The following is a 25,423-nucleotide window of genomic DNA, read 5'->3' as shown; positions in this document are numbered from 1 at the left end:
AATTCAGTTACGTAATACAAACGAGTTTTTATGCCATCTAGCATTTAAAAAACAAGATGAACCTTGTCCGTAAAAAATAATGGGACTATTCAGGAAAAGAAAAATGTGTGCTATAGTAGGAAATTTTGACAAAAATTGGGTGGAACACAAGAAATTTGGAAGACTCTTGAGCTCCAATCAACCGAATTTAAGATTAGTCTTAATCTGTCTCTAAAAATAACCAACTTATATATAAGCATTGCAGTACACTCAACATTTACCAGATCCCATGCCAGAGTAAAAGTTCCAAGCTATCAACATTCCAAAAAAAAAAAAAAGTTCCAAATTTGTATCCATATAACACTCCCAGGAATTGCAAAGGTACTAGGGTACGTACATATCAGAGTTCTACATTGTGTCTCACTTCTGCCAAACTGCCATAACTAGAGTCGTGATACCATGCGTGGTTGTCTCTATATTTACTTTGGCTCTACTTCAAATTTTGAAGGCTCAGACCCACTCAAAGTCTGCATTTGATTCAGCATTTCAGATCGATCCCCAAACCTTGTCTTGTAAGAGCTACTTGTCCTCCTTTGTATAATATCTTGTTTAAATATTAGGCTATGGCAACAGTACCCAACAATCTTCCACGTTTTTCTTTTTTAGGTACGTATTTATCTTAGTACAAATAAAAAACATAACTGATCTCAATCTGATTACCGTAGTTTTAAATAACAAATATTTAGAAAATTACTGTTTCCATCTTCATATTGAACTTCACGACAACAACCCCGTAGTTTTTTTTCAAATACCTCCCAGGAAACATTGCGAGTTGACTAGTCAGTGCGAAATTACGTACGCAATTACACATTAAAAATTTCTAAATTTGATGACTTATGACATGAACCGAACCTTTACACATGAGAATAAGAGATATTAGTAACGGCAGTTTGACGAAACTTGACATTATTAACAACCGTCCAAAACAGTAAAAGACGCAAAGAAAAAAAAATCACCCAGGACTAAAATGGGATACAAATTTGCTAGTTAGGCTCTGGTATGTACTGAGTTTGATGCACCCTTCTGGTGCTTTTATCTCTTGGTTTTTCCAGGCCGGGACCTATTTGTCTAACTAATTACAAGAAAAAAGAAAAAGAAAATAATTACAACGGTAATTAAACCAATTTAATTAAATCCTGACGTCCGCGCGTCTATGTATAAATGCTGGTTCCACTAAAAGCTTCCCTCCCATTTCGTGTCTCCGTTACTGTCAGATAGTGAAGACAAAAAAGATAGAGAGAGAGGGAGAGAGAGAGAGAGAGAGACGAAGAACCTGTAAAAGCTAGGGTTTCTAAGCCGATCGAAGCGACGCCGTTCGATCACTCTGCAAATGTGTTCTGCATTGTTAGTCGTCGAAATCCTGAGCTCAATTTAGCGATTTCAGATGGATCTGGTTCGTTTTCTACTTAATCTGAGCTCCACTTTCATGGAATCAATGTTCAATTTTTCTTGAACTCGTACTCAAAATCGTGATGAATCGCAGGAAATACGAAGCTTCGGAGCGTCGGAGCTCTTCAACTCCTCTCCGAAATGTAGCTACTTTTCTTATAATGGCGGTGAAAGCGCCGGTTCGTGTTCCGTCGGTGCCGCGGCGAGTGCGGACCGATTCGACTCGGTCGATGCCGAGACGAGTCTGATCAGAGCCGTCTATCTCGACAGCAAGGCCGAGCTTTTGACTCAGACGAAGCGGCTCGCCGGCGGCGACGTGCTGGACCGAGCGACGGCGTCGAAGCTCCTGCACCTCTGCTGCAACTTCGACTCGGCCGAGTGCGCCTCCGCGCTTCTCGGCGGCGAACTCGGGACAGTTCCGCTCGTGAACGAGTTCGACGACTCGGGAAAATCGCCGCTGCACACGGCGGCGTCGGCTCACGCGTCGCGGTGCGCGGAGGTTTTGCTGAAGAAACACGCTCGTACGGACCTGAGGACCAAGGACGGTCAGGCACAGCTAGCACTGGAGTTGTCGCTTAGTGACACAAGGTAAGGCCAATCAATATCAAAACGTCGAAATCACGACGTCGTTTTCGTTTGATACGCAGAAATGGCTAAAAGGCAGTGCTCCATCCCCGTTAAAGTCTCTGCAGAAATGGCCTGAAATGGAAAATCTGCTTTTTCCATTTTCAGCTCGCTTTTGAAATTTTTTACCGTTCGTATTTATTGAAGCAAGCTCTTGTTGTTTTACTACCTATATTTAATCTTTACTTTTTTACTTTTCAGGATGGATCTGAATTGGAATCCGAACGATTTCTCCATCGAAGACTTGGTGATTCACATGAGTGAAAAGGTCTCTATTTGTTTCAAAATTTGAAAATAAAATTTCACCAAGCCCGTTTGGTATGCTAGAAAAAGCTGCCAACTCTAAAAAACGACGTGTCGCTAATTGATATTGTGATTCATGAATGATCAATCTCAGGATTTGAGCACGGTTAAACTTCTGAGTGAAAAAACCAAGGAGATTGCTGACGTGGCGTATGGTTACGCCGTTAAAGGCCGTGTAGCTTCTCTGACGGCGCTGCTCATCGTCGCCGCCGAGAAGGTTAACGATTCCGTCTTGGAGTTGCGTGATTCCGAATCGGGGACCAAGGAGAAGTTGACTATCTACGAATGGCTTATAAGGGAGGCTTTGTCCATGGGCGGCCGTACAGCGTTGCCGTTGAGGGCGGCCAAACGCGCCTCCACGGCTACGGAGGGGGAAAACTCGGAGAGGAGGAAGCTCGTGCTTCGAGAGATAGAACTGCTTCAGCTCTTCGGAGCTGTAGCTCAGAGCAGCGGTGGTGGGGACAAGAAGGTGACTTCGCCACTCATCCGTGCAGCTCAGGTGAGATGAGACTCCGTCGTTCTGTTCAGTTTTCAAATAATATTCAGAGGGAAATTTTCTTACTGTTTAAAAAAGTGTAAAAATTTGAAGAGAGAGAACGATAATTTGATCATTTCCATATGTCCTGTGTTAGAAATCTCATTTTGCAGTTTTTTCTGATTAGAATGGTCCAATTGAATTATAGACATTGCTACTGGCCGCTAAATTATTGATCTAGTTCTTGTTCTCTTTCTCTATTGTGTTTGGGATTGGGTCCTTCTGGCCTAATGTGGTGATGGGTCTTGGTGTTTTCTTCATTCCCTTTGTTGTTTTCTTGCTTTCGTTTAATAATGGGTTCTATGCACTTTCCCATTTCATAATGTCTCCTAAATGGCTAAATGGAAACAATTTACTACACTGTTAGAACTTAGGATTACAGTGCCCTGCAAAATAAAGGTACATTCAGAATATGTAGCAGAAGCGAATCAAAATATATTGAATTATAATAGTGTTTTTTGTGCACATTGTATCATAATAGCATTTTGAATGATCAGTGACAAAAAGCTCTTCATCTTCAAAGTGTTCTGTCTCCACTCTCCAGCATGCATAATAGTTAATCCATACTGGTAGCTTCTGAATATAATGTAGCTACAAGAAAATATGCATAGTAGTTGCATGGGAACAAATTTGCTATTGTAGAGCTCTGTTTTTAAATATGGAGTGAGCAATTATCATATACAGTACTTTATATCAATGTCGCTTTGGGATCATATTATGATACGTAAACCATAATTCGAAAAAAATTTGATAGGGAGGAGACGAAGCAGTTATTCAGCTGCTTTTGAAGACAAATATAGATGTCAATGATGCTGATGCAGATGGAAATTCTGCTCTTCATTGGATCCTTAAATTGTCCAGATTGTTGTGTCCCCAACAGATCAAGTCTCTCTCTCTCTCTCTCTCACACACACACACACACACACACGCACACTGATGCAGAGGGTTTAATTACCTAACTTTGTATTCTTTCATTCCCCAGAATTGTATTGCTTCTTATTGATCATGGTGCCCGAGTAAGCCAAAGGAATAGATTGGGGTTAACAGCATTTCATATTGCTGCCGGTAATGGTAATTCAGAGGCACTTGAGGTATCATATGTTTCCTCGTCTACTTCTTCAATTTGCTTAACAAATCAACTTGCTTGGCAACCAGAAATACATTGGTTAACATCACCCTTTAAGTTTTCATGAAACTCAGTAGCCATGAATTTTTTCCATTGACAGGTCCTTCTGTTGGAAGACCCAGTTGGCGTCCAATATAGGACGGAAATGAAAGAAACGCCCCTGTTTTTCGCTGTGAAGAATGAGAGTAAGGAGTGTACTGAGCTTCTTTTAACCTGGGGAGCAAATAGTGAAGTCCTTAATCTGCGGTAAGGAACAATGAAAAACTTCTTCAGTTCTATTGTGTTTGTATCTTTCCAGTAGTGGGTTCTAGAGCCTCTTTAGTTAAAACTTTGAATGCTAACATTTCTTTTGTACATGTGTCTGCATGAATTTCTGCAAAACTTTTAAAATACCAGTAGGCAAAGAGCTATAGACCTGGCAACCTCTCAAGATATGCGTTACATATTGCTGAACCCAACCACTGTTAGCCTCAGTAAGTTCATTATTAAAACATGTGAAAATAATATATCAAGCAACTTTACCCATCTTCTGTATATTTGATTTAACATCTGTACTTTCTCATGTGCAGTTAATCACGCTTTCCCCAATCAACATAAATGTACGGCTTTAGAGTTGACAGATGAAGACACCGCTAATGAAAGGTAAAATCATTGTTATAAACTTATATGCATCACAGTTGCTTGTTTTCTCTTTCAGAGAAAAGAAAAAATGTTCCGTCTTATATGCTTGTGTGTCAGCAGGCATTAATTTACTCATGCATGTTTATATCTTTACTATGTTCATTGTTCTCAAGTTTCTACTGCCTGTGAATGCTAGAAATGTTAACTCAAGCACCAAGGCAGAGGTTTGTAAGTACTTTGACTCGCATCGAGGATGTGTCAGAGGAGCTAAGTGCTTTTATGCACATTGTGAGGAGGAGTCTCGGAAAGTGAAGGAGGGAGCAGACCGGAGTCATTTTTCTGCTGCTAAACTACTCAAACACAAAATCTTTGTTGGTGGACTTCCTCCATCAGTGGACTCTGGTAATGCACCTATGAACTTTTGTCAAAATAATTTATGTTGTAATAAGCATGATTATCTAGCAGGATCAATAATCTAAATAACAGATATGTACAAGTTTATTTTTCTGACTAACATGGTTCTGTATTTACTTTGTGAAGCAGATGATTTGGGAAAGTTCTGTGAAGAGGAGTTTGGATCAGTGGACGATGCTATAGTCATTGTAACTCAAACAGAAAACAAAATACAATCTCGAGGCTTTGGTTTTGTCACATTCAGAGAGGAGAAATCTGCTTCAGAAGCTATGCAAGCGCACTACATCACCATGAGAGGCAAGAAAGTTGAAATAAAAAGTTTAATTCCAAAATTGGTTTTGGGAGCTGAGTTTGAGAAGATGTCACCTCAACAACGACAACAAGATAAGAATATTCAAAATCAGCTTCCACAGCAGAAGTCGAACGAGAATATTATGGAAGGTGATAACCCTGAACAAGGTTCTTGGGCTGATAGATTAGTCCTTGGACAACCAGTGGCGTGTTCCACTGAACCTCAAGTTACCAAGAGCTCTGAGGATCCAAGCACTCCTACATGGCTAAAGGTTTTCAAGAAGTGGTTTCCTGGGTTCTTACAAGGTCTGTCAAAGCATTCAAATTATGCTCTGTCTTCTCTAAAAGCTGACTTCAGGGCTAAATTTGGGTTAGAACTGGATCACTCATCTGTGGGCTACTCTAAGCTCAGTGACTTTGTGAAATGTTTCTCTGATTTATGTACTGTTGAGATTCTCCCCATCTGCAAACGTGGAACTCCAACTCACGTGATCCTCCGGCCAAAATTTTCTAGGCCTCAACGCCGACTCCTTCCTACACTGAGAACACCTCACACTCTGTCTCTGTCTGCACTGCTTGTCAAAGGCGGTGATACAAAGTGTCTTTTGGACCTCTCAAGTGGCGATTGTGGTGATTCAAAGTGTCTTCAGGACCATTCGAAGTGTTTTCAGGACCTTTCAGTTAACAATGGCAGTGACTCAAAGTGTTTTCAGAACCTTACAATTGAAAGCATTAGTGATACAAAGTGTCTTCAGGACATTTCAGCTGACAATGCTGCTGATTCAAAGTGCCTTCAGGACCTTTCACTTGACTTTAGTGGTGATTCAAACTGTATTGAGGACCTTTCCATTTGCAATGCTGGTGAGAAGTTTGGCTCAAGTGTCACTAGCCATGGGCAAGAGAAACCCTCCTCTGGGTATCCTGAAATGAACTCTGCAGAGGATAAAGGACAATGTGTGCACCTGAGGTTCCTTCAATTCTTAAAACCAGATCCTCTATTCTATGGTCAGAAAGAAACTGACGTGCTTGCCGGAGAGACTGACAATGAAAAGGGACAGTGCAGTGCGGGGGATAAAGGAAGTATAAATATTAGGGATCCAAGACGGCATCTCGTTTTGGAGTCCCTGTCCAAGAAATGGAGCAAATCCTACTTCCTTCGTGAATTTGATTTCTACAAGGTGAGCAATGGCCTGCAAAATAGATATATTTTGATGTTCTTACTGTTACAGTGCGTGTTAATGGGTTATATGAATCATCTGCATATTATCTATATCTAACTCTATGGTCTTCGTTCAGATTTACAAGGAAAGATTATCGGTAAGAAGGTGTTTTGCATGCAACCAGCAGAAGATGCTATGGGCCAATTTCCCTTGTAAACACTTGCTGTGGTGCACTGACTGTAAGTTGCGGGCAATAGAGGCTTCTGGTCTTTTCCCACACAAATGCGTGCTGTGTGACACAGAAGTACAGAAAATGGATTTAGTACTTCCATTTACTAGTAACTGAGGTAGCCATTGCAGTCTATGTTTCCATGCACAGGAGAACTGCAGGTGAACTATATAGATATGCCGTATGTTAGATAGGATATATAGTATGTGGGTGTGGATGAACTATAAGATGCACACCCAGGAAAAGTAAAGAGGAACTGCGGGTTGGGCTAGTGTCCCTCCCGGTCACACTAGACACACACTTTTGAACTGGTGGATTCCCTCCGGCCTAGATTTTGAGCCGACTAGCACCACTGTCACAGTAGTGTAAGTACTATTCTACTGTTATCATGTTCTAGTACTATTCTACTGTTATCATGTTTTGTCTCAGCTTTTGACAAAGGAATATGAATATGGAATGAACAAAAGCTGTTTTGTCCATCTATTAGCGCTTTTTGAACCCAAAAAATGAGTACATGTTTTGTCTATTATCTTTAACTACTTCCGTTCTATAGCATTGATGTCGTTTTCGCTGAATGAATTTCTTCTAGCCAAATGAGAAAAGGTCTCAGCCTCTCAGGGTTGAAAGAGATGTGTGTTTATAAATCTGATTCGAAGAAGCACTGATGATGAACTGGGTTTATAGATAACCCCATCATGTCATTGGATAACTCTAGTTTGGAAAAGGTTTTGATTAATCAGTTACCTGGCGAACAAGTGTATTGATTAAGATATATAGTAGACAGGGAAATAAAAGCAAGGAAATCAAATCCTGATGAACCTGCATGCAAGGAAACCAAGTCCTTAAAAATGGACCTTATAAATGGAAACGTATAGCTAGCGAGTATTAAATAGGGCTGCCACTTGGTTTGGTAATTTTCAAACCGACCGAATATCAACCGATACTTTAGGTTTGGTAAACCGACTTTTTGGTAACCGAAACTGATAAAACCGAAATCGAAAATTACAGAAAAAGTTGGTTTGATTTTGGTAAATACCGAATTTACCGATTATCTAAATATTAGCTTTATATATTATGATTTTCAATACACATACATGTATATTAAGAAATAAACATAAAAGTTTTCATAATAGTATGAACATTACTCAATATACTACATAATTAATAGTACATGTATTTTGAGTAACCTAGTCCAAAATTGTTAAATAACCTAGTTTTATTGAAAATAGATAAAATTTGATGTCATATATACAAAAGAAAGCTATGATTAGTAGATAAATATGAAGTTTATGGTTATAAAATTGAAAAACCTAATTTTGTTCATTCTAATTTATATTACAAAGAATTAGTTGTTCTTCAGTTGGTAATACCGAAAACTGAAATACCGAATTTAGTAGATATGATTAAAAACCGAAAATTTTGGTTGGTAATTGGTAGCTCAATTTTGAAACCGAAAACTTTGGTTTTGAAGTTGGTGATACCTATAACCGATTAGAACCGTCCGAGTGACAGCCCTAGTATTAACAGAAGACAGATCTATTAATATAAGAGCTGAAAGTCAAAAAAAGAGATGTTTATATTGTTAGAATCAAATATGGACGTGTCACACGTTAACATTAAGTATATTGATAATTAGCTAAATGTCAAATCTTGTTTAACATGGACACAAACTCAAATCAATACTTGTAACTTAATGAAAGAGTGTATCAATTCATTAAGGTAAGTAATCCAGTTCTTGGTCTGCAAGAAAGACTACAATGAAGTGTTACATTAAGAGTCTAACTAGGAAACCTAAACCAATATGGATTGCTTTAATGGGAAGTTTCTTGAGGTTTAAGTCTCCTATATATATATGGATGAATTGGTCCCTGTTGCCACCACGATTATTGTATTAGTTCTGTCCATTGAGAAGCAAGGTTGGTAAGCAACAAAAAGCTATATTCTAGTGATCATTGTTGTGCAGTTGTAGAGATGGAATCATGCCAATAATTGCTGAAGGTAAGTCTCGATTCTTATGTGATTATTGTCAAGCTTGTATGCATATGATTGTGAGCATGTATATGGTTTTACAATTGGTATCAGAGCATAGGCTCACAAAAATATGAATTTAGTTTTGCTTGGCAAGAAAATCGTTTTAGGGTTTTGCACAACAAACATAAAAAATAAAAATAAAAGTAAAAAAAGTTTTTTGCTTTACGGGTCAAGTAACTGATCAAGGTAAAGTTATTTAATCTAGGCCCAGTCACAGCACGCGGACTATCCAAGCCCAAACCCGACCAAAACATGAAGAACAGGTGACCGTTGTAACACAACGGTCAGTTTTGATCAAGATGAAGGTCTGGGACTGGATTCGGAAACGCGCGAGATGTTTTCATCTCGAGAAGGGATTCAAAATCCCAACTGCTGTGAATCAAGAAGCCAATAAAGTCGATTGCTGCATCTGGTTATCAAATTCACGCTTCCGTTGAGATTTTTTGCAGTAAATTGGGGAAAAAGCAAAAACAGGTTTTTCTGTGAAAATTGTTTTCGATTCATACCATGATAATTAAGTTTTCGATTGTGATCAAGAACCCTAGTAGCATTCTAGGCATGCGTTAGGCTAGAGTAGATGGTGACCGGATGAAATTTACAATTTTTTGATTGTTTTGTGGATTTCTTGGAATCGAAACAATTGTGTTTGAATGTGTAATTGTGATTTGATATGCATGTTCAATTGATTGATGGTATTGCATTGTATCTGTGATTGTGTAAAACTATATGAAGAACAAAAATCTCCCAGAAATTGTTTACACATTGTTAAAGTTGATAGATACAAGAGCTTATTTTCTTACAAGGATGAATCTGGATAGAATATAAAGTAAAAGAGCTCATATGTTTTGTGGTTTTCTGTTGGCATACGTGATTATGATGCACAAAGAATTCTTCATTGTAGTTGGCAGAAAACACAGATCAGCTACCTGACCAAGTAACTGATCAGGTACCTGACCAAGTAACTGATCAAGTAACTGTACCTGATCGAGTAACAAAACTGAAATTGTATTTTGTGTTTTAAAACTATGCTTCAATTTTATCTTCCAAAGAAGTGGTCAAGTATGGTTTTAGAATACAAAACAGCAGTATGCATGCTTGATGAAAATAAATACGGATACTTAGAAATTTTTCTTCTGTCTAAAGATGTGGATAAATTTCTTTGGATAACTTGTTTTCATTGAACATGGCATATTGATAAAGAAATCCAGGATGTTATGCTTCTGCTCAAAAGTGTTGCTTAACATTGTTTTTGTTATGGACTGACATGAATGCAAGTATGGATTGATTAAGTTTTTTGTATGAACTCTCTTTGAACTGTTCTTGTTTTTGGTTGCTTAAAGCTTAATAAAACACAGAAAACTTAAAGTTATTTTCTTTACAAATTGAGAACTCACATGAATTTTGTTTTTGCTCCTTAGGTAACTATTACATGAACTTGAACAGTGTCTTGATGCTAACTGGAACCAACTATAGAGCTTGGCTAGATTCTGTAAAGAACTATATGGGAATGCATGAAAACATAGACTATTGCTTTACTGAGGATAAGCTTGCAAAGTTGAATGATAAAAGCACCAAGAAAGAAACTAATCTTTACAAGAAGTGGCATAGATCCAATAGAATGGCTAAGAACCTCATCCGAACATCTATGTCTAAAACTGTCAGGGGAAGTATAGAAGAGCCTGAGCTAGCATCAGATTTTTTGGAACTCATAGGTGCTAAGTTTAAAGAAAGTGAAAAAGCAGAAGCAGCTAGGCTAACCAAGGAGTTTCATGATTTGAAGTACATTGGTTTAGGGGGAGTTAGAGAGCATATTATGAAGATGATCAATATAAATGGCAGACTTAGGGAGCTCTTGATGGGGGTTAGGGATGAGCAGATGGTGCATTATGCACTGCATTCCCTACCTAATAGTTTTAGTCATCTTAGAACCAGTTACAATTCTCAAAAGGGAAACTGGACTCTAGATGAACTTATATACATCTGTGTGGATGAGGAAGCTAGGATCAAGGAAGAAAAAGAACTTGCTACAGCCATAAACCTCATAGAGAAGCCTAAGAAGAAAAAGCCCCAGAACAAGCTCAAGCCTACTAAAGCCATAACTAAGAGTTTAACAGCTGCAGTGGCCAAGGAAAACTGGACATTCAAGTTCAAGTGCTACTTTTGCAAAAGAGTAGGACACATGAAAAAGGACTGCACTGGCTATAAGAACTAGTTAGCCAAAAAGGGTAAGATTTTTTCTAATACAGTTTTTTCTTTAGAAATTAATCTTATAAATGTTGAATCACAGTCTTGGTGGATAGATTCAGGCTCACCTATTCATATTACTAATTCTTTGCAAGAATTCATAAGGAGGAGAATCCCAAAAAGTGATGAAGTGAACTTGTGTGTGGGCAATGGCATGAGAGTGGCAGTCAAGGCTATTGGAACCTTAAACCTCAATTTAGGATTAGGAAAATTGTTAGTTTTGGACAATGTTTTTTATGTACCTTCCATGAGAAGGAATTTGGTTTCAGTTTCTCTTTTAGTAAAATCTGGTTGTAGACTTGTTATAGATAGTAATGGAATTCTTATTTCTAAAAATTCTGTTCAAATTGGTTCTGGTGTTATTATGAATGATTATTTACAATTAAATTGTTCAATGGCTCAACAAGAAATTTTACTTGTTGAAAATAACACAAACAGTACTATCACTTTAACATGTGTTCAAAGAACCAAACTAAATGAAAAGTCTGCATTTTTATGGCATAGAAGGCTCGGCCATGTTTCAAAAGAGAGACTAAAAATTTTGGTGAAAAACAAAATCCTAAATGAACTAGATTTTTCTGATCTAACAGACTGTGTGGAATGCTTTAAGGGAAAAATAACCAATACTAGAAAGAAGACTGCATATAGAAGCCAAAACTTACTAGAACTCATACACACTGATATATGTGGTCCATTTAGGCATCAAACTATATGTGGGAATGTGTATTTCATCACATTCATTGATGAATTTTCTAGATACAGTTATTTTTATCTACTTTCAGAAAAAACACAAGCATTGAAAGCTTTTCAAATCTTTAAGTCTGAGGTAGAAAATCAACTAGAAAAGAAAATCAAAACAGTAAGATCAGATAGAGGTGGTGAGTTCTATGGAAAGTACATTGGATCCGGCCGACAAAAGGGTCCATTTGCCTTCTTTTTGCAAGACAATGGAATTAAAGCTCAATATACAACACCCTATAACCCACAACAGAATGGTGTTGTAGAGAGAAAGAATAGAACTCTTTTGAACATGGTTAGATGTATGATGTGTACAACTGGTTTTCCTAAATTTCTGTGGGGTGAGGCTTTAAAAACTGCAAATTATATTTGCAACATGACACCTAGTAAGGCTATAGAAAATACTGCTTTTGAGCTTTGGTGTGGCAGGAAACCTAGTCTTCATTACTGCCATATATGTTTGGGGATGTCATGCAGAAGCTAAGATTTATAATCCAAGCTTGAATAAACTTGACCCCAAAACTGTTAGTTGCTATTTTATAGCTTATCCAGATAAATCTAAAGGCCATAAATTATATTATGCTCATCATTCACATAGAATTTTTGAAACAGATAAAGTAAAGTTTCTAAGTGAAAAAGTTCACAATACAAACCTTGAGGATTTAACCTCAGATTTTGAGGAAATTGTGTCAGATGAGAATATAAGTGTAGCATTGCCTTTAGAACAAGATGTAACCGATCAAGTAACTGGTCGAGTAACTGATCAAGTAGCTGACTAGCTGTATCTGGTCAAGTAACTAATCAAGTACATGTAACTGGTCAAGTAACTGACCAAGTAACTGATCAAGTACCTGTAGCTCAACCTAATCCTGAACATCCTCAGCCTAGAAGATCACAGAGAGCAAGAAAACCAACTTATGGGGGGGGGGGGAAGAGAGTGACTACATTGTTTATCTGCAAGAAGCAGAAATTGAAATGGACTGTGTAGAGGACAATGATCCAACTACATTTAATCAGGCCAGTGAAAGTAATGAATCTCACCAATGGCAGCTAGCAATGGAAGCAGAAATTGATTCCATGAGCCAAAATGCAGTTTGGGAATTAGTTGAACCTGACCCCAAACAGAAACCTATAGGTTGTAAATGGGTTTTCAAAACCAAAAGAGATGCAAGGCACAAGGCACAAGGCAAGGTTCTTTATAAACCTCATATTTGGAGATGAATAATATTGAAGTATTGCAAACACACCGAATCCTTATTTTCTACTTCTCTATCAGAGTTACCTGACGTTGCTATGGAGCAAATCCTCGCTGGATCTCTGCTTTCCACCAAAAACACTGCCCGGACATGCATTTTTTCTAAGCAGTGGTTACGTGTATGGCCTTTGATTCCTGCATTGGACATTGATGAGGATGAGGATAAGAATAATGAGGATGATGAGGATGAGCAGGTACGCCTTGCGAAAAAGGGGATTCGACATCAAAGGTTCATGAACTTCTTGAGCATGTGTTTGAAGCGATGTGAGAAATATAACAACACGTTAGACAAGTTCAGGCTTCGTATGAGATACTTTGGTGATCGGAACTATGATGATAATGGGATCATAAGCAGGTGGTTGAGTTATGCTGCTGAAAGAAACAGAAACGTTAAAGAGTTAGACATCTGCTTCATATATATACCAGAGTTACGGCATACACCCCGTACCGCTTACCACGAACACTTCTCAGCAACAATGCAGGATCTTTAACCAAAGTTGGAGAATGTGGTGATACAGGGCAGCAATGACCCTACGAGCTTCCCATGTTTGAGAACTATGTCCCTCAAACTAGTGGAATTCAGTAGCAACTTCGCATTCTTGCAGTTAATTTCCGGGTGCCCTTTCATGGCTTACTTGTCCCTCAAGCTATGTACTGGCTTGTCACAGACTCTTAAACTTTCTAGTTTGAGCCTCGAATCCTTGGAAGTTATGCATTGCGGCTCAGTGCGTTTTCAAATAGAAGCTACGAATCTTAAATCTTTTAAACTACATGGAGGGCTGTACAGCTGGGGCAACGTTGACATTGCCTCTTGTAAAAATGTTGAGAGTCTGAGTTCTTTGATACATGCTTGACAGAAACATGGCTTAGAGGCTTTGCTTCAACGTTTCCCCTCCTGGAGAATTTGGTTTTACATGACTACTGGGAAGGACGAAAGAAAAGTACCAAAATCATTCCAAACTTATTGGATGCTACAATTTCAATCCATATAGGGAGGGAGCCTAGCTCGTCTTGGAATCATCTTCGTCTGATTAGATTTCTTGAGAATTTTGATTGCTCCAGAAAATTAAGTCTGCATGCTGCTGCTCCTGAGGTATGTACCAATCACTAGCTTTGTTTGTTCAAATGTCTTATTCCAACTTGTTAAAATCCTATACTTTCTCGTCGTGAATGTCCAGGCTCTCATCTTTCCAGAATAAGTGAGAAGGAATCCACCATTACCAAACCTCGAGCATCTTCAGGTAGAGATTAGTTTTACAACCGCAGTAAAGATTTTCTCATTCCTGATGGACTCCTTGCATTGGATGGCACCATCTGCTGTGGTATCTATCCACAGAACAGATTGCGATCCATATCCAGAAACAGAATTACTCAAAACAATAATCGGTTCATTTATGAAAACTGATCTCGGTGTTTGATCGGAAGAATCTGTAATGAAAAAATCTCAATAATTTCATTCTTTTCTTCAAATATTTACAAGTACACAATATGAATAACTGTGTTCATGTATTGCCGATTTCCAATAAGAACCCGGTGGCCCTGTAGCCGTTGTTGAATGGTTTGGTCGACCAAATGGAATTAGACCTGCAGTTTTATTGAAAGGACAGATCGTTTCAAGTACAGAAACTTCATATTCGTACAACCTCTACTCTACTACTTGTCATTACATTTTGCAAAACTTTAGCACATCCAAAGTTACTGTCATTTATTTAGAGAACAAAAGAACGACCAAAATTAGTGTAAGCATCTATATATGTACAAAGGTCCAAGATATTAAACTGCCAGCTCAAATCTTTCCACATAATTTCTTTTCACACCATCTGAAGGAAGCAAATCATTTGGCGGACGCTATGGCTTCTTTAGGTCGCTGTTTTGTGTTTGCAGACGGAAGCAAATGCATGCTATATTTTGTTTTGAACCCTTAATTTGTTCTCTTAATGCATTGTACACATATTCTAGTCTCCTTCCTATCCATTCTGACAGTAAACTTACCTGCAAGACCACTAAGCAGCTACCTTCTCTGAGTGCACAGAATTTACAGACTGGTCATGCCTGTTCCTGCAAGTCATAAAAAGGGATCATAACAAGGTCAACAGATCCAAACAAACATATAAAGGATGCAATCCATACACAAATAATTTGAAATAACACACACCTAATCTAAAAGTTAGCATACTTCTGCTAAATACATCTGTTTATCCATCTTCTGGTTCTATTATTGATGAGGAGCTTTTATAAGGAGGAAATTAAACATGTTACATTATCATTTACCATGAATAACGGCTATTTCCTGCCACTGTCATATAAATGACACCTCAAAAGCCTCAACCACTACCTTTCAGAACACCATTCACAACCAAAATCATAGGAGCTATCTTTTTATCAATAACAAATTGAGCAAATTTTTGAAGAAACTAATCATTACAATTTTACAAATGTCCTGGAAATCGATAATATCGAGCCAAATAGTAAGAGACAACAATCAAAACACGCACCTTCTTACAAAATAAAAGACAAATGTAGAACCAAGGACTAACTAGAAATGCCATATTATTTATTTGACTAAACAAAATACACCAGTTCAGTAAAGTCATAGAAACAACTATTCAAGAACTTACTTCTGATACAGTTTGATGCGTGACAATGGCCTTTCATGACTATCTTCCTTCCGTTGAGGCTTTGATGCCTGCCTTGATTCTGGTTTCCAGTTAGCGTTGGCTAGAGACTGACCCAGCAATTCAGCAATATCTGTTGCCATTGCTTCAGCCTTCTTCACGTATGGAAAAGTTTCTTCCTTGAAGTGGTTTGACAACCACATATACATAGACAACACTTGATGCTTAGTCTCGAGATCCAAGAGTTCCTTATCATTACGAGCAGAACCCGTTGGCATGCCCATAGCAATATTGACAGGGAGATTCTGGCTATATGATGAAGCGAACTTTAGAAGATGGAACATAGCTTTTGGGTCTCTTATATTTACTGGGGCAAAGCAGAAGTTAAAACGATCCTCCAGAGATAGTGCCTGAATCTTCTGTAACATATTTGCAACCTTCTTTATATGATCATGTCGACACAAGAAGTATGACCCATCCAGGCGGCAATTTTCACCAAATTTTTCAAGTAGCTGGCAGAACGTAATGTTAGGAAGTTGCCCTGCAAATAGCTCAACCTGCTCGTAGAAAGGAAACAGGCCCACTTTCTTAACTTCATCAAAAGGCTGCTTTAGACACTCAATCAAGTAATCCAGATCATCTAAATTCAATGTGGTAGTAAGTCCATCTGGATAGATGCTTCCTCTCCGACCAGCTCTTCCAGCAATCTGCTTCACCTGAGATGCTGGAACTGGGAGAACTTTGTCACCGTTGTATTTCGCAAGACTATAGAATACAACCCTCCTAATATTAAGATTCAGACCCATTCCCACTGCATCCGTAGAAACCAGAACATCATATTCATTATCTTGATCATTAAACAAATTAGCTTGCTGTCTACGAGTTTCTGGCGGCAAGGCACCATAAATAACACAGCAGCGGTGGTTGGTGTGTTTTTCAATTGCAATTTTAACCTCAAATATTTCTCTTCTTGAAAAAGCAACCACACAGTCTCCAGACCTAACATTTTTAAGATCTCCCAATAGCGTTTTTGCTTCAACCACTAATGGCTTAAACCTCTCATAATGCTGCTCATACAACTCATCACCAGTCTCTGAACAGATCTTTCGAACAACATTGAGAACACTTGGATCTCCACACAAATGTATCTCATCAGCCTTTAAGCCAAGTAATGCTCGCGTCCATGCAAAACCTCTACATGGATCTGCCATCATCTGAATCTCATCAATGACAGCAACATCATACATTTCATCAGTTGACACCATTTCCACTGTACAAGCAGCATGGTTTGAGAATGGGACAAATTTCTTTTCTTGCCCTGTGTGAAGACTACAATACACCCCAAGCGCATTTACTTTGTCAAAGACTTCCATAGCCAATAATCTCAGAGGACTGCAATAGATACCCTTCTTTGCTTCCATAAACCGTTGCAAGGCATTGAAAGTTTTCCCACTATTGGTTGGACCACAGTGATAAACTATCTTACGCTTCATAGCCCGTGCAAATGGAAACCAAGTATGGGGCTTTGTCAGATCCGCGGATGCAATCATACCACGAAAGCGCTTGATCTCATCAGGAAACTCTTCTAAACAATATTCAACAAACAAAGGAAACAAAAACTTAACTGCTTCATCAGATGGACCAAGGGACACCACATACTTGGCAACATCAGCAGAACACTTCTTGAAGAAAAAGCTCCGAAACTTATACACAGCATTGGGAAAAAATGACCTGCCAATGTATATTGCAAGAGCCTGATCACTCGCCCAACCCGAATTTCCAAAATACCGGAATGTCTCTTGAAGAGTCTCCCAATCACTCCGTGTCTGCTTTGCACCCTTCTCATTATCACAAAGCTCCCTATACAACTCAACAGGGTCGCGCGATGCAACGTGCTGAAAGCTCACCGCTTTCACTGAACTCACATTGTCATCACCACTTCCCAACTCTTCCACCATTGAATCACTAATAACAGCCTCATTCTCACTATCATCATCATCATCTGATTCCGACCAAATATATTCCTTATTCTCACTCGGAACCTCAAACTCAACAATCTTCCCCACATCCGCATCAAAATTATCAACCACTGTTCTACTATCACTCACATCCTCATCCCCATCTTCCACACCAGTAGAAAATGGCTTAACAAAAACACTATCCCACCCCACAAATTTTGGGTTCTCTGAAGATAACCTAACACGAACTGGGTTCACTAAGCTCGTTGAAAATGAACGATTTTGGACCTCTAAAGCAGGAAAAGATGTGAACCTTGGTGATACAGAGCGGTCATATTGATTCCAGATCAAAACCCTAAACCTAGATATGTTTTTCTTAGAACCATAAATTCGAAAAAGGGAACTTACAGGGCCTCTAGCCATTGCTTAACACTCAATTCAAACTCAGAAATTCATAGACGAACAAATCAATAACTTCAATTTCAAATGAAGAACCCAGAAATTTGGGAAAAAGTTAAAGAAAATTAGAGAGCAGGATTATAGGAGCAGACCTGAGACATGAGAAAATGAGTGATTTGAGAGTGAAAACGCAAACTGTGGGAAAGTGGTGGCGAGGATTTAACACAGCTAAAACCCTAAACCCAACATTGGGACGACAAAGAAGCAGAGTAGAACTTAAACGACGACGTTTGGTATTGAAGTCGGGAAACATCGATTACTGACCCGGATTTCAAAAATTGGACCAACTTTGGAGTGGGCTTATATCATTCATCTGGCCCAAATGTTTTCTACTTTCTAGTTTTCTTCTATTCTTTTCCTTTTTTGATCAGCATTTTTATTTTCTTTTGGCCAACATTTTTATCTTCTTTCATTTTTAAACAATTCATGCTTTCATTATCAGATTTCTTTGTATAGGCCTCTCCCAAATTCCTCTGTCTTCTATTAAAAAAAAAATTAATTTGAAAATAAAAATATAGCAATAATGAGGAATGTGTTCGAGCTCGGGACCTCATATATGTAGGAGGAAAATCAGAAAATACTGTTATTTGTTAGTTTACCATAAAATTGTATTAAAATCTCTAGTAATTTTTGTTTTAATGTACTGCTTGTCATGGTTGGTGGTAGTTGGTAGTTAGAGCTTTAAAGTAGAACTGAACAACCCAAAAGAAGAAACAATCTAGTGCCTAAAATGGTATAATTGGAATTTAGGAAACAGCTGATTGTACAGTAGCTAATTAACAAACATTACATGGTAGTCTAATTAGAGATAGAAGAATAGATTCCTTGTACTGTGTACTATCAATTCTATCAAGTATAGCATTTGTTTGTAGAATAGCTAGTAGACATGTCACTAGGATCATCTGAACCCAAACTGAAAGGAAACCCAATTGATCTGATAGCCCCCCAATGACTATTGTTATTGTTAGCCTGGCTTGTGTTGGTATTTTGTTGATTCTGATCTTGAGCCAAACTGATTGAGAAGCCATTACTAAACTGTTGTTGTTGTGAGCCATCAAAGTCTATGCTCCCTGAGGTGTTGTTGTTACTCAAGTCACCAACTAAGGCGTGGTTGAAATTGGGTGGTGATGACATTTCAATTGGAGAGAACATGATGCCGCCATTGGGAAGGTTTTCTCCAACTAATGCAGGATTGAAGTTGGGTTTATAAGGGAGAGCATCGAAAGCTGAGTAAGTTGAACCTTGTTGATGTTGTAAGTCATTGTTGTTACTCCAAAACTGGATGGCTGATCCTAAGTCAGTGGTGCAAGATATGTTGTTTTCGGAACTGAACTGAGGGCATTGAGTTAGAAAACCGGATGCTGTAGGTTCGGGCAGCGTAGATAGCCAAGATTGAGAAAGAGCCCTCTGTGCCATTGAGTTTGTTTTCTTGAAAATCCTGCAAATGGCCCATGCATCCTGCATAACATGACATATCAAATTAGAGACCGAAAATTCAACTGAAAAATACAAGGAGGAAAAATGGGAAATAGAACCAACTAGTACTACTACTTACGTTTGGAGGCAGGCTTTTATCTAACAGCTTCTTGGGTGGTGATGAGTCTGGGATAGAAGGGAGGCGAAACTCGTGCATCATCCAATCAGTTTTGATTCCTTTAGCAGCTCTGCCTCTGTAGAACACAAGGGACTTCTTTAGGCCTATGCACTTGGAGCCTTCAGATGAATAAATAGGCCTGTCTGTTCCTGTTGCTTTCCAAAACCCGGCTCCTGTGACTCTGTTAGGCCTAGCACTGTTGCGGTATTTTCGATCCCTTGGGCAGTAGAAGTACCACTCTTTCTCCCCAGTACTTGCCAGCTCTGCATCAACATATGAAATAAAACTTCAGTCACAAGAAACAATTGCTAAGGTCACTTAAAATATGTTCTTTCAAACTAATTAACATGAAACAGGGATAAACTTTATGTTGCAAAAGGAACCCAAACTTGAAAGCTGGTTAAGAAAGTGAAGAACTACAGTCATTTCTTACTTGGAAGATCCCAGGGATCATATTTATAAATGTCCACTTGCTTAATCAGTTCAATGGGGAGAAGCCTTTGCTGAATTTTCCTCTTGAGGTAAAAACCAACAAGTTCCTCATCAGTTGGATGGAAGCGAAAACCCGGCAACATGACGTCATCAGCCTTATCCATCTGATCATTCTTCTCTTCCATGCTTCTCTATTTGATAAATTTCAAAGGTGAAAGGTAGAGTTCAAAAGTTCAAACCTGCAGACCCTTGAGAAAAAGACTACTAGGCTTCGAAGCAGTTCTGGTTCTTTAACATATGCTTAAAAGACTAGGCAGTTCTAGTGAGTCTCACAAATAAGAGTTTGCTTCATCCAAAGCTATCATGTGCCACCTGAAAAGGGGTCTGGCTCCGAAGCTTCGGCCGCCCTTTCAGGGGTGAGTAATGGAGAGTACGATTGCACAAAAATCGCGGTGACTTGGTAAAGAAGCTGAGACTCGCAACCCTCTTTAAGAACAGCTACCAAGGAACACAAGTCAAGTACTGAATTGAATTATTGAATTGGGAATTTGGGAGGCTTTTTAAGTTGGTGATTCTTGAGGTACTGCATAAGGGTCTTATTTAAACCAAATTAAGGATCTCAAAAGAGGTCTACAAATTCAGCAAATTTTGGAATTTTTAATTACCAAGTTGCTTTCACAGTTGCTCATGTTCAGTTTTCAGAGAAACCACCCTCATTTATCTTCAAAGAACCAAATACAATATGACAAATACCGGTTCCCTTTCAAACTATTATAATCTAACCCTTAAAATAAACTATTTTTTCTTTGGCTTCATAATACATTTAAATAATCATCATGTATAAATGGACCAACTTCCAAAACTAAAAAGCTTAATATTACAGTCAAACTAAGAGATATGTATGCAAAAAATTGGAAATTCCTCTCAGACCCTTTTCAGTTTTTAATCCAAGGAAATAATGAATTAATATCATTTGACATCCCTGGATCCAAAAATGCCATCTGTATTTGTAAGTATGTTGGGCTATTCTCATTCAACACACACGCATTCCCAAAGTCACTAGGAAATCAGAAGTTGCACAAAACCAGGAGAGGACTTCTCCAAAATTCTCGGTGGTACAAGGAAGGATAAAGAAACATGCAGAACATGAAGAGAAAATCAAGAAGAATCACTCTCACTGATCTTGAGTTAAAGGTTGTATTCATTTCATATCATTTCACACGATTTAAAATTGATATGCATATCGGTTAAATTGATTTGATATACACATCTGCATCAAAAGGTTTTCAATATGCATAGCAGATAGAGATCGTGTTTGCATACGGTTAGAAAGTATTGAAATCAGTTTTTAAACATTTCCTTATCTTATTGGATTTGATACAGAGGTTTGATTGAGGGGGAGTCTTTCTCCTCTATAAAAGGTTTTGAAACTGATTCTATTTATAGAGTTTTTTTTTTTTAAGTCTAACCTTGTCGTTGGTGTGCTGCATATGTTTACTCAAATCATTTTCTGAAAAACTCTCTTTGCGTGTTATATGTTTCTTTTCCTCTGTCACTTGCATATTTCATTCTCAAGATTAGTGAGACGGTGAGTGCAAGGAAGATTGGAAGATTGACTCATTTGGTAGTGTGATAATTAAGTTAGGAGTTAGAACAGTTGTAAAACAAGTTAGCTGTTTGCTAAGTGAAAGTGATTGTTGTGAACAACACTACTTGTATACTGTAAACTCATTTGACTTATAGTGGATTGTTTTTCTCGTGTTGGCTACGTTATAAGCCACGCAGTGAAGTTTCCTCAGTGGAGAGGTTTACACTGCGTTAGCAATCTTTGTGTTAACTTGAAAGTGCATGTACTTTTACAAAGCAGTTTTCATAATCATTTTGTTCTATCTGGTAATTACAGTCTAAATATTCTGAGTGCTTCTATTTCTTCATCTGCCACATATGAAAATCCAACATGTCAGTGGATATTATAATATTAAGATATGGCCAAACTAGTGATTAAGTATTAGTATTAGGGGTAGCTCAAGCACATAAACCTCTCTTCTATTGGTCAACCAGAAGAAAAGGCCACCATGCAAAATAAACAAGGGGACTAATTAATGTTTAAGTATTTTCGGATTACATACTTTTTTTGAAAATTTTGGCCTACATTGTGAAAATATATTAAAATATTACAATATGGGAAAGAAAGGATGATGGTAAATTAGTAAAAGTTAACTTCTAGCACCAGCATATCCAGAAATTCCAAATATAGACCAACTGCACTGCTGCAGTGAGGACAAGGTTAGGCAAACTGTACTAATTTGAACTCCAATTAGTATTGGAGTACAGTATTTAAGGTAAATTTTGTTCACCAAACTGTGAAAAAGGGGAGTGCAACTACTAGAGACTAGAGTTTATGGTTATACTATATACTACTGATGTCATTGACATCAGGAGCGCAATTGTCTTATTTTATGACTACAACAAAGTTTGAACAAACAAAAGAAAAGTACCAATAGTTCATAGTTGATCTTTAATGCAGAAAAGTATGTTTAGCTTTGAACCCTTTTCTGTTTGGTTTGATATGAATCATATTGGAGCAAGGAAAGGATCCACCTAAATTTTCTCAAGACTTGCCATTAGCTAATAAGAAATTGGAAGGCATAGGTCAATCCCCTTGATTTCAAGAACATTGGAATCCAAAATCCCTAATCTCCAAACTTTTTGTTATTTCCAGACACCAATTTTGAGCTGCTGCATTTCTTCCAAAGGGTAGAGATTAGGGCTTCTTCTATTCATTTTATTCTTTCTATGGTGTTCGTTAAACCATTTTAGTTTCGAAATTTAAGGGTTCATCACTATGAGTTAAATGTATAAAGATTTTTTATAATTCTAAAATAACCAAGTTTTAGAATCTAATAATTAAGCCCCAAGTCATCACAAAAATTTCAGCAAAGGACCCGAATCCAATGAAGGGGATGCCAAAGTGCCAAACTAATCTAATTGTGGGTTGCTCAAGTTTTGTTAACCATATCTACTATATATAAATAGCAAAACATGAAGAATTAGTTAATTAATAGATTATGGCCAGGGTCATGAAGATCATTAGGTCAAAAACAAATATGGCCAAATGGGAACTCAAATTTAGTGAAGTTCCCCAGATATAGACCGTCGTTTGCAACCCTTTTTGTCTGTTTTCTGACCTGGGTTTTGGAACCCATGCGTGCAACCTAAGTTTTAAAATTGGATCAAAACTCTTCCAAACACAAACTTTCTGACCTCTTTCTCAGCAAACATCAGCTATCCAAGCATAACCATGTTCCCTACAGGACAAATCCACATCAATGATCGATATTGACTAATGCATTGTTTCAGATACTTTAACTTAATCCTAGCATTAATATATGGTTTTATTTCCTTAGCCACTTCAAATTCCATGCTGGCTTAAGATTTTTAATATATGATTTCTATTAGTATTATGGGAAGATTAGCAGAAGCTCCCTAGTATTATGTGTATACTTGTTAATTTAGGCTTAATTAGCGTATGGGGATTGTTAGCTGAGTCCAGCACTAATGGTTTTTCTGGAATATAAGAGTATATCTGTGTTTTCAAAGGCTGAAAAATGTGATGCGTACTCGATCAATAGTCAATAATTTGAGTTGGGCAAGTTACTACTGCATATGCTTTCACCTAGCTCGTTCTTATCTTTAACTAGATCTTAAACCAATTAAACTACTTAAGATTCCAATTAAGTTCCATGTTTATTTACTGATGCGAGGAAAAATTAAGGTTTACGTTTTCTAAGATAGGAGTCAATAATAGCAACTTCAATTCATACCAATAAATGAGTTCCAAACATACATAATCAACTTGCAATTATTAAGCCAAGTATAACAATAATTAAAGGTTATTTCCTTACAGATTTATGCATCACTGTCAATGTTCTCAATCACATATGTAACCATATAGGCCTAAAAATATATTGCAGCGTAATTAAGTGAGAAAAATCTCTTTGAAAGCAACATCCTTGAATATCATATAATTTAGATAATCCAAATTGTTTCGTCTTGTTGCTTACTTGCTAAGTTACTATTCAAACCTTATCATTAATAGACAAAACATAGCTCCACTAAGTCATCTTCATCAAAATATGACTTTTATATATAGGGGTTTTGCCCACTTACACAATTTGAGCCTAAAAATTGTCCACTTACTCCACTAAGAGCAACTCCACCAGTTTGTTTTTGACCTGTCACCAGCTAGAAAAAGCTTAGGTGGTGACCATGGAGGGGAAAAATGGGTTTCCAGCGGTGGGTTTTTGACCAGCCAAAAGCCAACTTTTCTTGACCGAAGCCAAGAAAAAAGCCAACTCCATGACATTTTCCTTGACTAGCCAAGCCCTCTGCCAGCTCGGCCCAACCCCAAACGTGGGTGACGTCGTCTACACAACTGGAGAAGGCGACGCGCTGAAGGAAGAAAGTGGAGGACGAGGCGCGGGAAGCCAAGCCCAGAGGTGCCGGAAAGTTGTCGGCGTCAAAGACAACGACAGAACTGAGATGAACCCAAAAACCAAATTGTCAAAACTCGATCAAATTGAAAATTTAATTATACTAGAGTGTAGAGCACGATGAGAGAAGTGAGTTCCATACCACATGCGGCCCAATCAATGGTCGGAGTCGCCGGAAATTGCAGAGCTTGTTGGTGAAGGTTCGAGCTTCTCTCTGTCGTTTCTCCCTCCTCGTCAGGTGCATGAGCGGTCCGAGATCGCAGGCGTGATGGCGACGACGAGACGAAGAGGTCGGTGGTCGCGCGCCTTCGTGGGGTGGTTAGACGTGGAAGTTTCCAGTCAGTTGCGAGTCGCAGGTGCATCTCTGGTCAGGTCAGAGAGCTCCAAGCTCTCTCTCTCTCTCTCTCTAGCTTTTTGGATTGTCCATCTGATCCCATGAACAGTGAAAAAATAAAAATAATGAACAGTACTGACTGGTCAAGAAACTGAACGGGTGGAAACTCATGTCCAGTGGCAGTGAACAGTTTCTTGACTTTTTGACTCTTTGACTTTTCGACCTTGACATTTCTTGACTACGGGTGGACTTTCTCTAAGAAGTTTTTAATCTCATTTATCCAATTTAAACATCAATGACAGTTTTACCCTCATTTTAATTAACAAACTACATTCCTCTCATATTCTCTCTCTCTCTCTCTCTCTCTCTCTCTCTCTCTCTCTCTCCATTCGGACCGCCAAATGCTGAGCGACAATACCGTTGACAATGGCGATGACGCCTTCAACACCTTCTTCTCCGAGACCGGGGCCGGCAAGCATGTCCCACTCGCCATCTTCGTCAACCTCGAGGCCACCGTCAAAGCTTCTGAACAAATGATC

General features: G+C 38.3%; 3 protein-coding genes across 5 annotated transcripts; 1 reads left to right on the top strand and 2 right to left on the bottom strand.

Moving 5' to 3' along the window:
- The first annotated feature begins 1,247 nt into the window (after positions 1-1,247).
- On the top strand, positions 1,248-7,258 carry LOC121051460. Of its 2 annotated transcripts, none has more exons than XM_040513843.1 (12): positions 1,248-1,432; positions 1,523-2,016; positions 2,254-2,320; positions 2,450-2,854; positions 3,645-3,775; positions 3,873-3,981; positions 4,117-4,262; positions 4,413-4,489; positions 4,586-4,658; positions 4,834-5,039; positions 5,181-6,520; positions 6,639-7,258. In XM_040513843.1, exons 1-12 carry the CDS (start codon positions 1,424-1,426, stop codon positions 6,846-6,848), a joined length of 3,267 nt encoding a protein of 1,088 aa, XP_040369777.1. In that variant the 5' UTR covers positions 1,248-1,423; the 3' UTR covers positions 6,849-7,258. The 2 variants fall into 2 exon arrangements, with proteins under 2 accessions (XP_040369777.1, XP_040369776.1); XM_040513842.1 differs by having other exon boundaries at positions 5,178-6,520.
- A 7,170-nt stretch (positions 7,259-14,428) lies between these two features.
- On the bottom strand, positions 14,429-18,244 carry LOC112190252 (DExH-box ATP-dependent RNA helicase DExH18, mitochondrial). 2 transcript variants are annotated; one of them, XM_024329675.2, is made up of 3 exons: positions 15,618-18,244; positions 14,992-15,057; positions 14,429-14,583 (listed from the first exon to the last, which is right to left on the bottom strand). In XM_024329675.2, exons 1-2 carry the CDS (start codon positions 17,993-17,995, stop codon positions 15,003-15,005), a joined length of 2,433 nt encoding a protein of 810 aa, XP_024185443.1. In that variant the 5' UTR covers positions 17,996-18,244; the 3' UTR covers positions 14,429-14,583; positions 14,992-15,002. The 2 variants fall into 2 exon arrangements, with proteins under 2 accessions (XP_024185443.1, XP_024185442.1); XM_024329674.2 differs by lacking the exon at positions 14,429-14,583 and having other exon boundaries at positions 14,631-15,057; positions 15,618-18,243.
- Positions 18,245-18,750: 506 nt separating this feature from the next.
- LOC112189835 (putative NAC domain-containing protein 94) lies at positions 18,751-20,872 on the bottom strand. Its single transcript, XM_024329189.2, has 3 exons — positions 20,059-20,872; positions 19,587-19,888; positions 18,751-19,489 (listed from the first exon to the last, which is right to left on the bottom strand). Exons 1-3 carry the CDS (start codon positions 20,240-20,242, stop codon positions 18,881-18,883), a joined length of 1,095 nt encoding a protein of 364 aa, XP_024184957.1. The 5' UTR covers positions 20,243-20,872; the 3' UTR covers positions 18,751-18,880.
- Between the last annotated feature and the right edge of the window lie 4,551 nt (positions 20,873-25,423).

This window comes from Rosa chinensis, chromosome 2, assembly GCF_002994745.2.
Source record: "Rosa chinensis cultivar Old Blush chromosome 2, RchiOBHm-V2, whole genome shotgun sequence".
Lineage (NCBI taxonomy): Eukaryota > Viridiplantae > Streptophyta > Magnoliopsida > Rosales > Rosaceae > Rosa > Rosa chinensis.
Note: the sequence above shows the minus strand (reverse complement) of the source record. Positions and strands in the feature narration are given on the sequence as shown.